This window comes from Andrographis paniculata, unplaced genomic scaffold (genome assembly GCF_009805555.1).
Source record: "Andrographis paniculata isolate CXL003 unplaced genomic scaffold, ASM980555v1 Contig62END, whole genome shotgun sequence".
Classification (NCBI taxonomy): domain Eukaryota; kingdom Viridiplantae; phylum Streptophyta; class Magnoliopsida; order Lamiales; family Acanthaceae; genus Andrographis; species Andrographis paniculata.
In genome coordinates, this window is record NW_026137598.1 from 4082003 (window position 1) to 4097898 (window position 15896).

Below are 15896 nucleotides of genomic sequence, written 5' to 3' on the forward strand. Positions count from 1 at the left end.
ATAAATTAAATCCGAAATCTCGATTTTTTTGAAAAAAAACTAATCCGACCCGAAATAAAATTTGAAATTCGAATTAGAAAATCTGAACAAATTAAATTATTATTATCATTTTAAAATTCTATAATTTATTTATTTTTTATAATTTTATTCTACTATTAAATATATATATATATATACACTAAATAAAATTAAGTATAATAATATATAATTAATAATCTTGAGTTTTATATTTTTATTAAAAATATTAAATATGTATAATAATAAAATATATTACTATTATATTTCGAATTTTGGATTGATTTGGCTTTTCAGCATATGTATACAAACTAATTCAAAATTTCAAATTTTATAAACTATACAATTAGAAGAAATTCGATCGACCAAATTTTAAATTTCGATTTGATTTGATTACGACGGAATATTGGATATTTTGCTCCCCCTTGTTTATTCCAAACTATTTTCGTCCCTAAGATTTAATTAATTAATTAATTTATTTATTTTGATGGGAGTGTTTAAATTGTTTTGGAATAAAAGAATGTGGCATGGGCCAACCTTATTTAACAGCGTTACCAAACACCACCGTCGTCTCCATTTTAATTTATTGCATTAAATAATTAATTAATTATATATATTTATTCTTTCATTGGGTGTCGCTGTCGCATTGCAAAATATTTGCAATACCCTCTTTCATCATTAAAATTTAGTCAAACTTCATTTAAGATTTGTTTGGAAGCCCATCTATATCACCTTTTATTTTATTTATTCCCTAACAATTAATACATGCATACGACCACATGCATACATCAAGTAGAGGATATGTAATATTCGTTATATATATATATATATATATATAGGGGTGACAAAAATAAGCATGGCTCGAAAGTCCGGTTTGAGCAAAAAAAATCGTGGTTAGGTCTCAAAAAATAGGTTTGAAAATTTCCAGGCTGTGTCTGGCCCGGCTCAGTTTTAAAATTAATATTTAAATCTTTAATAAATTTATATATATATATATATATATTAAATTTTGAAATAAGACAAATTATTACAATATGGTTTAATGATAAAAGTCTTAGTTTATATATATTTGGTCGTGAATTCAATTCTTCACTTCTACTCGGGTCGGGCCGTGCTGGCCCATTACGGTTTGGAATCGGGTCGGCATGGCACAAAAAAAAAAAATTGGATCGGCTCGAATTGTCACTCCTATATGTTTATATAAATATATATAGTAAAATTATATTTTATTATCACCATGCTCACTTGGCCGAATCAGCATAGAATTTGCCACCTTGATTAAAAGTTGGAATCAAAGCCGATACTATACATTCAATTTTATTTTATTTTTTAAATTTTTTCATTTCAACACTATCTCCAACTACATTAAAAAAATAGCACTATGATAATCCTACATAATATAAATATAAATAACACGCGGTAAGTCGGATGGTCTCATGACCGTAAAATCATGAGTTCAAATCCTCAGAATTTTTCGAATTTTGTATGCTATTATGTTCCGCATACATTTACAATCAGCATTATTATTTATTATTACTATTATTGAGTGCACGAATATATTTCATCCTACATAAGTCCCCACAATGGCCACATCATCAAAATCGATTTAAATTTATGAGTAAAACCTTGTGCTAAATTTAATTATGCACAAAATATTTTTTTCATGGTTGTTTGTTAAAATTTATATAATCTCTAAAAAAAACTATTAAATGAATAATTGATAAATTATTTATTTATTCATTATATTAAAAAAAAATATTGTTTAAGATATTTATTTATTAATTAGGTGCTCACGTACAACTAAACAACAGCTTTACACGATATATAATATATGTGTGTACTATACATGTTTCATAAACACATGATCATATTTTTTAATCAACATGGATATAATGCTAAAGAAATAATTTCAAGCATTATACTTAATAACTAAAATTTAATTATATATAATTATATTAATTAGAAAATTAATGAGATATTTTGACAATTATTTTTTAAATGCTGAAATTATTTTTTTGGCATTTGATTCCCTTCATTTTTTAATATATGTACGTCACAAACATAATCATGCTCCAAACACATACCATATTACTTATTACTTAGTTCATTTGGATTCGGCACAGATATTAAAATATATATATATTTTATTAAAAAAAAATGATAGATAGTTAAAAATATTTTTAAAAAATTAGTTAAAAATTAGTGGTATTTATTGTAAATAAGCGTTGAAATAAGGGTATAATTAAATATTGATTTATTGATTTTGTCAACATTAATAATGAAATAGATTTAATGGACAAACTTGTATGTTCTTTTGGGGGATTTCCCCAAATTTCTACTATTCATCCAATTTTTTCTCTCCAAAAATATCAAATCAAATACCTATTTTTTATTTTTTTTTATATTATACTAAAAATCAATTTTACATTCAAAACATCACATCAACACCTATTTATATCACATGATACAACTATTCCAATTAAAAAAATTTACTATTCAAATCTCAATTCAAAATCCAAACCCTCAAACAAACGCACCCTAGCGTAAGGATTGAGTATTATGTATCTCAAAGATATAATAAGAAAACACATTCATGTATTTCTTTGTATATCTCAATAACAAGTTTGCAGGGTATTAGGTTCGGCCTGGTGTATATCCAGTGCGCACTTTTAGAGAGCGGCTGCGGGTTCTCACGTCATAAAAAAATAAAAATAAAAATGATAGAATACGTGGGGTAGACTTGTGACCGTAAAGTTAAGGGTTCAAATCCCCCACACCTTCAGGTTCACCTGCCACGTACGGTTCGCCTAATGTGACTTTCTTTGTTAAACTTAGTTTGCAGGGTATTAAGTTTGACCAATTTACCTAGAAGCGCACTCGACGAGTAGCAGCTCGACGAGTAGCAGTTGCGAATTCTCACGTTATAAAATTTTTTTATAAAGTATACGGTTGTAGATTCTCACGTTATAAAAAAAATTTATAAAATATACGGTTGCGGATTCCAACGTCATAAAATTTAAAAAATAAAAAATGATAGAATATGTCCAATAAGAGATATTCTGATAACTTCTAGATCTTGTCCGACATATGATTCCCAAGTCATTACAAAAATAAATAAATGAATACTCCCTCCGTCCCATTGGAAGGGTGTCATTGTGTTTTGCACGTAAGTTTTTTAATATTAGTATTATATTTGATTGTAGTAAAAAAGACAAAAATACCCCTATTAGTATGGGGTAATATAAAAGTAATGACATTTGTGTAATATATTGTAAATTGAAAGGGTATTTATTATATTAAGTAGGTAGTACAATTATTAAATTAGGAAATAATAACTTTATTTTGGGACGAACGAAAATAAAAAATAGTAATTTTTCAATGGAACGGTGGGAGTAACACTGTAATGTCAATGATCACATAAATTTGTACTAATATAAATTGAGTCCAATTTTACATGAAAACAAATACTACTTCCGTCTGGCTTTAAGCGTCTCGTTTATTTTTTTGCGTGTTGATCTTTAAATATTAATTATTATATCAAAACATAGTAAATTGCAAAAATACTTTAATTAGTGACTTATAATACTAATAGAAGGACATTTATATAAAATATTATACAAATATAATGATATTGTTAATATTAAATATAATGACACAAAAGGTAAACGTAACCCTTAGAGGCCGATGAATGAAATATAATATGACTAATTTTACATGATCCACTTATATTGAAACTAAAAATATATTTATTTATGTCTGATCAAAAAAAAAAAAACATATTTATTTATGTTTTTAAGGAATAGTCTGGTAGTATAGTGAGTTAATTTGTGACCGTGACGTCATGGGTAAGTTGATGCTTTAACAAAAAAAAAAAAAAAAAAAGAAAAAAAAATTGTATCTATTTCTATCCTACTTACTTTTATATAAGAGTTGAATGGTAGTAGGGAGGGAGGGACAGAGACAAAACAAGAACACCGATGTGGTTTTATTGCAACTGTCTCTGTGATTAATTGTCCCCACTTGTCACTTGTCCTAACTCTTAACTATATAATAATAATAATAATAATAATAATAATAATAATTTGTAATATATACACGGTTCCACAATCTTCATTTATTGCCAATTTTGACCTTCCGCTTCTCTCTTTTGACTGCCTTCTCTGGATATTCTATTGACGTTTACAATACTATTAAACAATTCTTATAGTATCATTTACTATTATATTACATTTTTCAAATATTATATTAAATAGTTATTTTGATATAACATAATCTTAATTATAAGTTTTATTTAATTTAAAACACTACATTAAATATAATTATATATAATTCTAAAAGTACACGATAATTTAAATTTTCATTACTATTATTTTTTAAGATTTGTTTAGGTGTAGTTTAAAATTGATTTGAAATTAAATATTATTTAAATAGCATTTTTTTTTATGTAATATTTTGTAAGAAAAAATTATGTATTTTATATTGAAAATTATATATAATAAATAGTGTTAATTTTTAATTTGAAATGCTAAAAAAATAAACCCTTAAACTACTTATAAACCAATCTCAAACCGCATCTAAACAAATACCAAATGGATGGATAGCAAGATCCCCATTCAATATTTTTAAATATCTTTTAAAATTTTTATTTAGTATTTTATATTTTTTAATATAGTAGCATTATTTTAAAAAAGTTATATTCAATAAATTCATTTTATATAAAATCATAAAAGAAATATTAATAATTAAAAAAATAAAATAAAATCAGGGTATGCTCTTTTGTCTTGTTTTATATTTCAAAATTTGGAAAGAGATGTATTTGTTTTGTAAAATCATTTCAAATGATATTTATTTGCATGAAATAATAGAGAATTAAATAGATAATATAAAAATTAAAATTATGTATAATATATTAATTTTTTTTAAAAAATATATATATATTTTTTTTATTTTTTGAAAAAATACACACCCTTGTTTGTAAATTAATGCTCATCTGTCGTTAACAATCTATCTATTTTTTCATTTGGTCCGTCCCGTTTCCATTTCTTTTTTTTTAGTAACTGTACAAATGTCATTTATATGTCATTTATATCGGTTACTTTAGTTTTTTTACCTTTATTTCTACTTTATTCCAATATAATACTAATATTTCTAAAAGTCCGTGGAATAAGCAAATGATATATTTTTCAGGGATTAATGCTCACAAATGGACATTATGGAGCTTCATCATAAGGAGTAATTAACATTGGATCAACACACACCTAACCATTTATCACCCTAAATGCTAAATCTAATTATTTACGAACTACTAAGGCTGCAGATCCTGTGCAGCATATATCTATATCTATATATATATATATATAGACATTATCATATACTTCCTTACAAAGTAAATATTTCATTAAATACCTCACTCTTTTTCAATAAATACTTACTTTATATCACATCGTTACTTTTACATAAAAAATAAAAAAAAAACTAAGGCAAAAATATTATTACATTACTTTTAACTATCCACTATAATTAAAATACTATTATTTCTTAAACGCCGCACAAAAAGTAAATATTTACTTTATCAGTGGACCTAGGGAGTATTATGTTATAAGATAGCATATATTGAATTATAAATATATTGAAATATGTATTAATACATGTCAGTAGCAGCTAATCCATGCCCTACGACTAAACACACACACTTGAGCCTTAATTAGTTACTACTCCATATAATACTAGTAATTAACAGTTAACACACAAATAGACAAATTGCAGTCATAAATCAGTGTCTTCGATCAAGATAAATTGATATCAAGTCCAGGCAAGCAAGCAGGCAGGCAGGCAGGCAGCATGTAAAACAGCATTCAGTTAAAGTGTAAATCAACAAACAAACAAATTAAACTAACCGTTGATCATCCAGCTTTTGAACTTGGAGATGCATTCCAGTGCTTTGTTGAAATCATCGTCCGCCAACGCCGTCGTGAAGCGGCAGTACCCGGGAATTCCCGTCCACTCCGTGCTGTTCATGCACAGCCCCGTGCTCCGCATCATAGCTTCCCTGATGTTTCTCTCGTCCACCTTCACTTCCCAGCTTTTCCCATTTTCGTCCTTCATTCTCATAGTCTTCCCCAGATACGCACACGGCTTTGCTGCAATGGATATGCCAGCTTCAGCTTCAAGCACCTCCCAACCGCACGTTTCCAGCCTCTGTTATACAAAATTTTCCAAAAATCAACTTTAGTTTACAGACTGCCTGGAAGTTTAGGCGATGCTGTAAATTTTTTAAGTGTGCTATGGATACAAATAAGCTTAAAAATGAATACTTCACCTGCTTCAGTTGTTCGTATCTATTTCCCAAGATTTGCGTCTGCTCCGAAATGGAATTCTGCAGATCTGTTTTCTGGTCTTGAAGATCAAGAAGTTTCTTGACCGTGTATTTAGTAGTTCCATGCAGTTTGCATAGCCCTGCAAAGCTATGGAATGTTTCTGCCAGAGAAGACTTGTTAATAATAAGGTAAGCAAATCCAATCCCACCGGGCAGGATTTTAGAAAATGGACCCCCAAGAAGCGAGACGCAGAAAGGGGAATTAGCCGACGAAAGTTCATCCAGAGTAGCTCTCAAGTTCCAGTCTTCATGTCCCTTGGAGTTAAATTCTGCACCCGAGAATGAGGTGTCTAGGATCACCCTCGCTCCGAACTTGGCGCACAGAGATAATAGCTTACGTATCTCTTGATTGCTGTATATCTGGCCTGTAGGATTGACAGTGGGACCTGAAATGTAGACCCATGGTTTACTGACAGTCTCCAATGCACTTCCGAGTGTTTTCTCTGTTAACTTGTATCGGGTTTCCAGATGGGTAGGGATATCTACAATTTTTGCATTCAAGAATTTCGCAGCCGATACGTAATTTCCATTTGAACCAGTTGGAAAGCAGAGGGTTCCACCCTCGTGGACGCAGCAGAGCACCAACTTGCTGAAAAGTGCCACTGTAGAATGTGCGTATATGAATTCAGTGTCGCTGCCAGATGGAAAGCCATAGCTCCTGCTAACCAATTGTTGAATATTTGTGGTAATGTCAGTCTCGGATTCTGTTATGTTCTGCCTTGCAAAACTCTCAAAGATGGCCGCCCTGAATGGTTTTGCCATGGGCAAGAAGCTTTGATCAACATCCATATGAACCAAGGAAGATTCATTGAGCTCATTTGCAGCCAACTCAGCATTGTCTAGTACGGAAACTGCAGAACTGCTAATGTGATCGACCACAGAAACCTTGGTCTTCTCACCACTTCTCTGGAAATGTGAAAACACCACACATGGTTAGATTATCCAGAATCTGTAGAATAATTTGGCAGATCTAATCCAGTAATAAGCATCGGAAAAAGGATTATGTAAAATGGTGAGGGGTAGTTTTCAAATAATAATTGGAATGTCACTATTCATGAATCCTGTCAAGTTAATATCAAGAAGGCCAAAGATATAATGTGAGCGATTTTGTAGTTAAAAGAGACTACAGTAGAAACCTCATTTAGTTAGTTCTTTGGGATTCAATTTTTAACATAAAGGTAGCCAAGGTTGCTAACTTGTGATATAAATCAGTCATTTTATGTATATAACCTGTAGAGGTGGATGTCGATCAGCAAGCTGGAAAGCTAGAAGCTCATGGAAAAGACAACCATAGTAGTACTGACTAATTATAGAAGTATTTCCTTGTAAAAGCTCCACAGTCTTGCATAGGGATTTAAACATTGCCTCCTCCTCGGTTATCACAAATGCAACTTCCAAATCAGAATAAACCTGGAAAGAATAGTGTTCGTAAATTAGCATATATCGCCTGAGGATGAATCTGCTAACATGTACAAAACAGTTAATAAGTACCATTAACATCATAAAAGCTGAGTTATTTTTACTTTGGTAAATGTATACCTGATTTTTAAGTAAGCCACATACAATAGATGCATGTGAAGGAAGAGTACTTCCAGCTAGATACTTAAAGACTCCGTTGGAACTGGGGAGGCTAGATAGTTCAAAGTGATCTGATATATCCAAGAATAATCGACATTTAATTTCTCTTGTGACATCTAAAAGATGCTGGAATGCAGAACTTGTGACTGACTCAAAATGGGCCATCCCAGTGACTACCACCTCTGGCTTCAATTTTTTGATCAGCTCTATCATTAAATCAGACTGTCGTGGAGCGTCAATTACTGTTATTGCTTCCTCCACGCCACCTTCTTTCTTCTGCAGATAAATTACAAGGGTTGAAGAAAAAATGTCCAATAGTCAACGAATTTTATCCCACAATCTCACAAGTTCTCAAATGATTCGAGGCCAAACATTTAGAATGAGGATGAGAATGATCAGTGCAAGGAATTCTAGAAGAATCTGCGATGCAAAATATTTATATATCATTGGGAGTTTCTTTTCTAGTATATTACGGACTGACAAGTTCATAGAAAACCCCAAAACCAATGACAGCAGTAAATAAGGGTTCAGATTTAGAGAAGTGCTAGAGAATAGCAATAATTCACCCCCTCCTGCACCCCAATCGAAACATAGTGACAGCATTGGCTATACCAAATCTGAGGTTGAGTAATTGATCCTGAAATGTGATTCCTCTCGAGCAAATATTTGATATCAAATGAACACCAGAACATTATTTACATATTGTCAGTAAAAAAACTACAAGTCAACAGCATGTTGTCAGAAATAATGGGTAAAGATAATCCAGCCATGCAAATAGATGGAATGCAGGCCTTGTTACAAATTAGCAATTTATGATCTTCTCATATTGAGCACATTGCATGTCCTGTATCTATGCTTCAGTTTGCATAGGAATGCAAGGGTTTTTTAAATGTAAATTTAACGTTATTATTTATCTGAGAAACAAGCAGCTATAAGTTCCACAAGTCTCTCTGCTCTCTATTGCACAAATCTCCAAATGAAATGCACGAGGATTAAAGTGGAAATAAACAGTATACATTTGTTGAAGCAAAGTGGTGAAGAAAATTGATTTTCCAATCACAATACCTCAATATTAAGAGATGTCAGCCATTGCCTTGGTAAATGCCGGGACAATTGTTCATCAACGATGGCGAGGCGTGGAGACAACAGACGTAAAGCACTTTCAATTGCCACAGACCTTGATGGAAAGACAACAACATTCTAGCCCACCAAAAAAAAAAAAAAAAGGTGAAATAATTAGACATTCAATAATATTGTAATTTGTAAGCATACAAAAAACATGGAATGAACAAGAGAGAGACATTAAGGAAAATGTCAATTCAAGTCAAAAGATGCATAATTGTTAAGGTATTTGGGCATAGATTGAAATATGCATATACATATTCCATTCATAAGGAATGTAAGGAGAAGATAAAATTGACTTTTCCTTTCTTTTGATGAATATAAAAAAGTAGATTTCCCACAATACAATTCCATGCATGAATCTATTGTGTAAGGCAAGTAATCAGAGTCACATGGATGGGAATATTAAAATCTCACCATGCTTTCTGAAATAATGTGTAAACAGTGTAAAATAAATGCTTCTCTCAACGAATGTGTTGCTTCACTTGCTAAGGAAGATAAAAACACACAGGATCTGGTTCCATTTTTGAACACTCAAATAAATGTAAGAACATATGGATCATGGGTGTATCATTAAGTTGCTTTTAATGATGAAATTCGCATTATATTTCTTTAAGATAAGATATCTACAGATGATTACAGAAAACGAACAACACACAATCCAATTAATTTCAGATAACGCTGTTAAGAGAGGAGTCCCTTACATCTACTGTGAGTGGAATGTGATGGTATGATCTCATAAACCCAGCAATAAAACCACGAAATCTTCTGCTTCCAGCAGGTGGTTCATATGGGAAGAATGAAATTTCTTTTAAGACGTCAGCAAGATGAGCCAGGAATGGGATTTTCTCATCTGCAACGGAGTCTTCTTCGAATGACAAATCCAAAGAGCTGCTGATATCATGGAATCCATTTTTGAGAAACTCAAAAATTCTTTTTACCTGTCACACGACATAATTAGTACTGCTTCATTTCACCATAGATAGTCCGGTGTTCTTATGAAAGTATATGTTCTTGTCACACAGGTGTACAAATAATTTCCCATACCTGATTAGGTTGACGAAGTTGACAACTATATACTGATAATGCATGAGAAATTTGACCACCAGATTTTGCATATGCCCATGCTGTTCGAGCACATATTGGTTGGTCGCCTACAAGGCCCATGAAGAACTCAAATCGATGTGGGCTATTCTTTTCAATTTCAACTAATGCTGAAATATCAGTGTCAGCAGCCTGCAAGAGAAGATGTCAAAAAAGGTACACAAGACACTTTTTTGTGGACTTTATAAAGCAAATGTTATAGTAGAACCTGAAGGATTTTAGTCTGCCAAAGCTTGTCAACAAGCAGACCTCGGCGCTCGAACAAGCGTTTACATACAGCTTGTCCGGGTCGGCCTCCCATATTGAAGATCATAATTCCCAGCGGCTTTATAACAGATATCCCTTCTTCAACAGCCCGAGCAATTAACCCTAACCCAAACTGATCTTCAACAAAGCCCTAACATGAAAAGAAAAAACAACTTAATAACAACCAAAAGCAGCTCTTCTAATTCATGAACTAGCATATAATAATGCCTCGGAAGTTGAATGAATGCTCTGCCAGTGTTTGTACGAAAAAGATTGTTACCTCAATCAAACATAAAACTGTAGCTAGAATAATGAATAATAACGGAATAGGTAATATGACAGAGCAGCTTGGCAAGCCAGATAATGTTCCAAAAATAGAGGTGGAATTTGTAAGGTCTACTGGAACATAAAGATAAAAGAGTTCTCATAGTAACAAGGTGCCTAGATTTAATACAGTAAGATTTTAGTTCCTGAAAGCTTCTGCTTTAATTCATTCAAAGGCTGGAGATTCTATCCGGTTGCTTCTTACCTAGATAAGATTTCCATGAGTATATTTTCTTGATGGAAGGGAAATTGCAGGAAAAATCATAAGATAATGTATGGAAACTACGATATCACACTATTGAAAAGGAATTAACAAGTCATCATCAGATACTCAGCTAAAAGCATTCCAAATTTTTCACTGAATGGACTGAAACTCTTCATAAAAAGGGGGAAAAAAGACATTAGAAAGAAAGAAGACAGCCTCAGGAGTCTATATGTCATTCCAATTGGAATGAAACCATGGAGCTGCCTTTCAAAATGTTCTATACAAGTATCACGGAGTTCGCAGAGCCACATAATGATGTATCTGATATGTTCATATACTTCAGCCAAAGATTTAGAAGCTATTTGGCTTTGTGATATGGAAATAGGGTTAAGTAAAAAAAATATCCAACCTGGAGGGCACAATAATTGCTCAGTGCATACAAGAATTCTTCACTAGCATTTTCTGTTATCATCTTGGACATTGCATCGGGATTAGGATTAAGGATCTGCATAACAAAACAAAATGAGATAATCGGAAAGCCAAAACAGCCCATAGCAAATGAAAGGCTTATTAATCTCCCTGGATGTTGGGAGAATGATCATTTGCAAAACATAGGAGCAAGATTTCATGGCATTTAAGATATTACCTGTGGTATGCATCCAACAATTCGTTCAAGTTCAATCTGATTATCTCTGCAGTAAGACAACAGATCAGATTCGTAAAATTCAACCCTGTCAAGTAAAGTTTTTTTCTCACTATCATATACGGGTTGGCCCTTTTCATCCAAAGCATTTAAATATAGGTTTATCCAAGAAATCTTCACTGCTCTTGGATTAATATCAAGCCCATAGACCTGTAAAAGAGTGGTAGAGAGCATTACGAAACATTGTTGCAATTGTTTCTCAAGGCTTTATTTCAAAAAAGTGTTCATTCAAAATAAAATTGAGACATCATGGACCTTCAAGGGTGACCACTTTTCTGCTATTGCAATAGATATCCAACCATTCCCACAGCCAAGCTCAGCTACTGTCTTGTCATTGAAAATGGAATCTGGATGCCTGTTGAGTCCCTCATAGAAGGTGAAGGACCAATCCTCGGGCACAAAGATACTGGGAATTACTATTGTTGTGAGTTTTGTTCTCTTCTGGGAACCTATAGCTCGTTGAAAGAAACGCATCAATGCAGCTAGATAGTACAAAGCAATTGGGAAAAATTTGTTTCCAATAGACAAGCAAGCATTGACTAATTGATACATGAAAACAAAATTAAGATAAGAGAATAATATTGGTTACAGATGAGACAATAAAGAAATAAGAGAAACACATTAGGCAAATAAAACGATTCTCAACTTTTTTTGTTCCAAATTATGACTTTTGATGCCATCTCCAATATTGGAAATTTGAAGTGATTTTTACTCAACAATCGGCTGCCACGTGGAAGATCTCAGTAATCATATTCATATATAAGAGACACTGTCGAACTCATCTGAAGAGCATTTACCAGAATGTAATCAAAACTTAGATGAACTCACGCTTCAACAGTACTCTGATAAGAGAGAATTACAAGTTATTTGTCATGAAATAACTAAATCATTAATATCCAGAGGTTTAAATGGGTTGATAAGCGTTATATCAATTGTTAGGGATAAATGCTAAGGAGCATGTTTCATCCTTTCGAACAAGTATAATAGAAATATAATAAATTTTATCACAAGAATCACAACAAGAGCAGATTATGGGGAAGGTTGAACATTCTAATATAAAATAATAATAATAAATAAATAAATAAATAAAAATGGCAAAACTTCAATTCTGATCATGAAAAATCATTTCAGCTTTGTTGCGAGCTTCCGGGATACAATAGGATCTTCGTAAAGCGGATAGTTTTCGAACTGTGCGAGCATATCGCAGATCGACTTAAACCATCGACAGAAGGTCTACAGCAGCTGTAGCATTTGGAATCACTTTTTCTGATCACCCACTTATTTCAAAGTAGAAAATTAACAAGCTACATATACAGCGAGTGTCAACATCGTTGAATTCTAAAAAAACACCGAGAGATTACTTGTCCTTTTCTCATTTTTTGATGATCAAAACTTTCCTCTAAGCCATTACCGACCAATCCAAAAAAGATCACGCTTATTCTATTTCGTCAATCGAATATTCCTCGCTAAAGTACAGACACATACCAACATATAAGACACAGAAAGAATCCCACACAACTTTGCAAATGCAGGTTCGATACTGACCTTCGTTTTGCTCCAGATGCAAGTCCTGAATCTGAAAATGGTAGTCCTGGAGGCACCGCTCGGCTTCTCCCTTGGATTCAAAGCGTCTCTGGATCTCCGCAAGAAAGATCCGCGCCTCAACTCGGGTGCCCGGGTCCTCGAGGCGCTCCAGGATCGAACGGAGCGCGGCGTAGGCGGAGTCGCCAGATTGCTGGCACTGCTTGAGAAACTCCTCCACCGATCCAACCGATGATCCCTTCGTCGCTCCCATCCCGTCCGTCTTGGAAGGCACAGCCGAAAGCAGAGATAACCAGAGGTTAACCCTTGGAGATTCGACCAACAGCACCGCAAAGCAAAGGCGGAAGGCAGTGTGGTGTACACCCTACACAGGCTACCGTATCCGTATCTATGGAATGGACTGGACTGGCTACATGTATATTTTATTACAATATATATATATATATATATACACGTTATATATATGTTTATGTATATACATGCATTTTATTTAATTCAAAAATATATATACTTTTATATCATTCAAAAATTTTTATTAATTTTAGTCTTATTTAAACAAAAATTTATCAATTTTATTTTCAAAATGGTTTATGGGACTGAACAGACTCCTAAGGTGACTCGCGTCCGAGACACTTATTGATAAATTTTCGTTTGAGTGAGACCAATGAATAAATTTTTTTGAATAAGACTAAAATTAATAATTATAATATTGAATGACATCAAAAATAATTTTTGCTATAAAAAAATAATACTGCCTCCATTCTATTCACGTCATCTACAATATTTCAAATATAGAAAATAATTACTAGTAATATATTTATCTTTATCATATTACTTTAATAAAAAGATAAATGTATACTTTTGCAAGTTGAAATCAAATGGACTATTTAAAATTTCGTAATAAATTAAAAAATAATAATATTTTATTAATTAGTGAATATGTGCAAAAATTTTTAATATTTTTGTAAATTAAAGGAATACTTTAAAGTGAGATAAAAAAATTGAAATAAAAAAAATATTCATTCCGTTCCTATAAAAATGATTCCATTTTTTATTTTCGTTCGTCCCAAAACAAGAGTACCATTATCTAACATAATAAATACCCATTCTACTAACAATATATTATACAAATGTCACTGTCTTTATATTACACGTTACTAATAAAAATATTTTCGTCTTTTTCACTGCAATCCAAATATATGAAATTGAAAATTTATATTTTTTCTTGATAACATCACAAAAATTTTATTTTATTTTATCCATCTAAATTTTTATGTCGGTATCAATATTACTTTTTTTATATATACAATAACAAAAAATATTTTAACATTAAAATAAATAGATAAAATTGAATATTTATGAAAAAAGTATTCAATAATTAATAAAGATATATTTAAAAATTACTTATTTTATTTTTATAAGCATATTAAATATAATTATAATAATAAATAATGGTGGGCCAATATAGGTGTTAGTATAATAAGAAAAAATAAGAGAACACTTTTAAAAGCCACGTCATTCCAGTAAGGATAGGCGACGAGTATATAAAAATTAAAATAATAATAATATAGAAAGAAGGATATTTTAGAAAAGAATTGAGTTTCCAATAGGGTGGTTGATGTGAGTGTCAGACATTCCGGCGGGGCGACAATATCCCACTCACTCTCCCATTGACCAAAACAGGCAAATTTTTATGTTCCCCAAAAAGAGGTAATGTTTGAGAGATTTGGTGGGATTTCCGTTATTTTCATCAATTTTTTTTTTAAAAAAATAAAAATATTAAATTAAATATTTATTTTTTATTTTTTTATATTATATTAAAAATAAATTTTACAGACATCAATTCTTATTTATATCACATTATATAATTATTTAAATTTAAAATTTTTATTATTTAAATTCCAACTTAAAATTCAAACTCACGAACAAACGCACCTGAAATGGATTTTGTTTTGTTGTTTGCTAAAGAGCCCAATTTTCGACATTTCTAATTCTCAATTTGTTCTCTACTAAAAATGTGTAGACATGATAAAATATACTTCAATGGTCTTTTAAATTTATTCACATTTTTCTATTTTTTATTATCATTTAAATTTATTATCGTTTCTTTTTTAAGTAAAAAAATACCACTTTTTCAACTTTTTCTTTTTACATATTTTTTTTAAAATATGTTTCCGGTCGAAATGAGCATATATTTTGACGACACAGAGAGTAACAAGTAAATAATTAAAAACTATATTAGTAAAAATAATTATGGATTACAATAAATAAATAATTGAATTAAAAATTAAAAATTTTAAATTTTAAATTTTAAAATATGATAAGTGTATAATTATATTTCTAAAAAAATGACAAATTGGGATAAACGAAAAAAAAATGAAAACTTTATATGGGACAGAGAGAGTATAAATATTTATGAATAATCTTGATAAAGATATATGATTTGTTTGTTTTATCTAAATAAATCAAATATATATTATTTAAAATTAATATATTATATATTTATTATTTTTATATATCTGTATAATTTTTTAAATTTTATATTAAAAAAATTAAAATAATTTTACAAAACAAACAAATTCTATAATCCCTCTCCTATAATTTTTTTTTTTAAAAAAAAATAAAATTGTATCCTCTCGAATTTTTCATAAAAAGAATAACAAAAAAAAATATTCTTACAT

General features: G+C 30.9%; 1 protein-coding gene across 1 annotated transcript; it reads right to left on the reverse strand.

The window, feature by feature from the left end:
* Nucleotides 1–5626: 5626 nt before the first annotated feature.
* On the reverse strand, nucleotides 5627–13602 carry LOC127261018 (methionine S-methyltransferase-like). The gene is made up of 12 exons (XM_051289143.1): nucleotides 13219–13602; nucleotides 11929–12122; nucleotides 11617–11823; nucleotides 11380–11475; nucleotides 10404–10592; nucleotides 10139–10327; nucleotides 9796–10032; nucleotides 9035–9169; nucleotides 7931–8245; nucleotides 7622–7801; nucleotides 6335–7297; nucleotides 5627–6213 (listed from the first exon to the last, which is right to left on the reverse strand). The coding sequence occupies exons 1-12, from the start codon at nucleotides 13466–13468 to the stop codon at nucleotides 5908–5910; spliced, it is 3261 nt and encodes a 1086-aa protein (XP_051145100.1). The 5' UTR covers nucleotides 13469–13602; the 3' UTR covers nucleotides 5627–5907.
* Between the last annotated feature and the right edge of the window lie 2294 nt (nucleotides 13603–15896).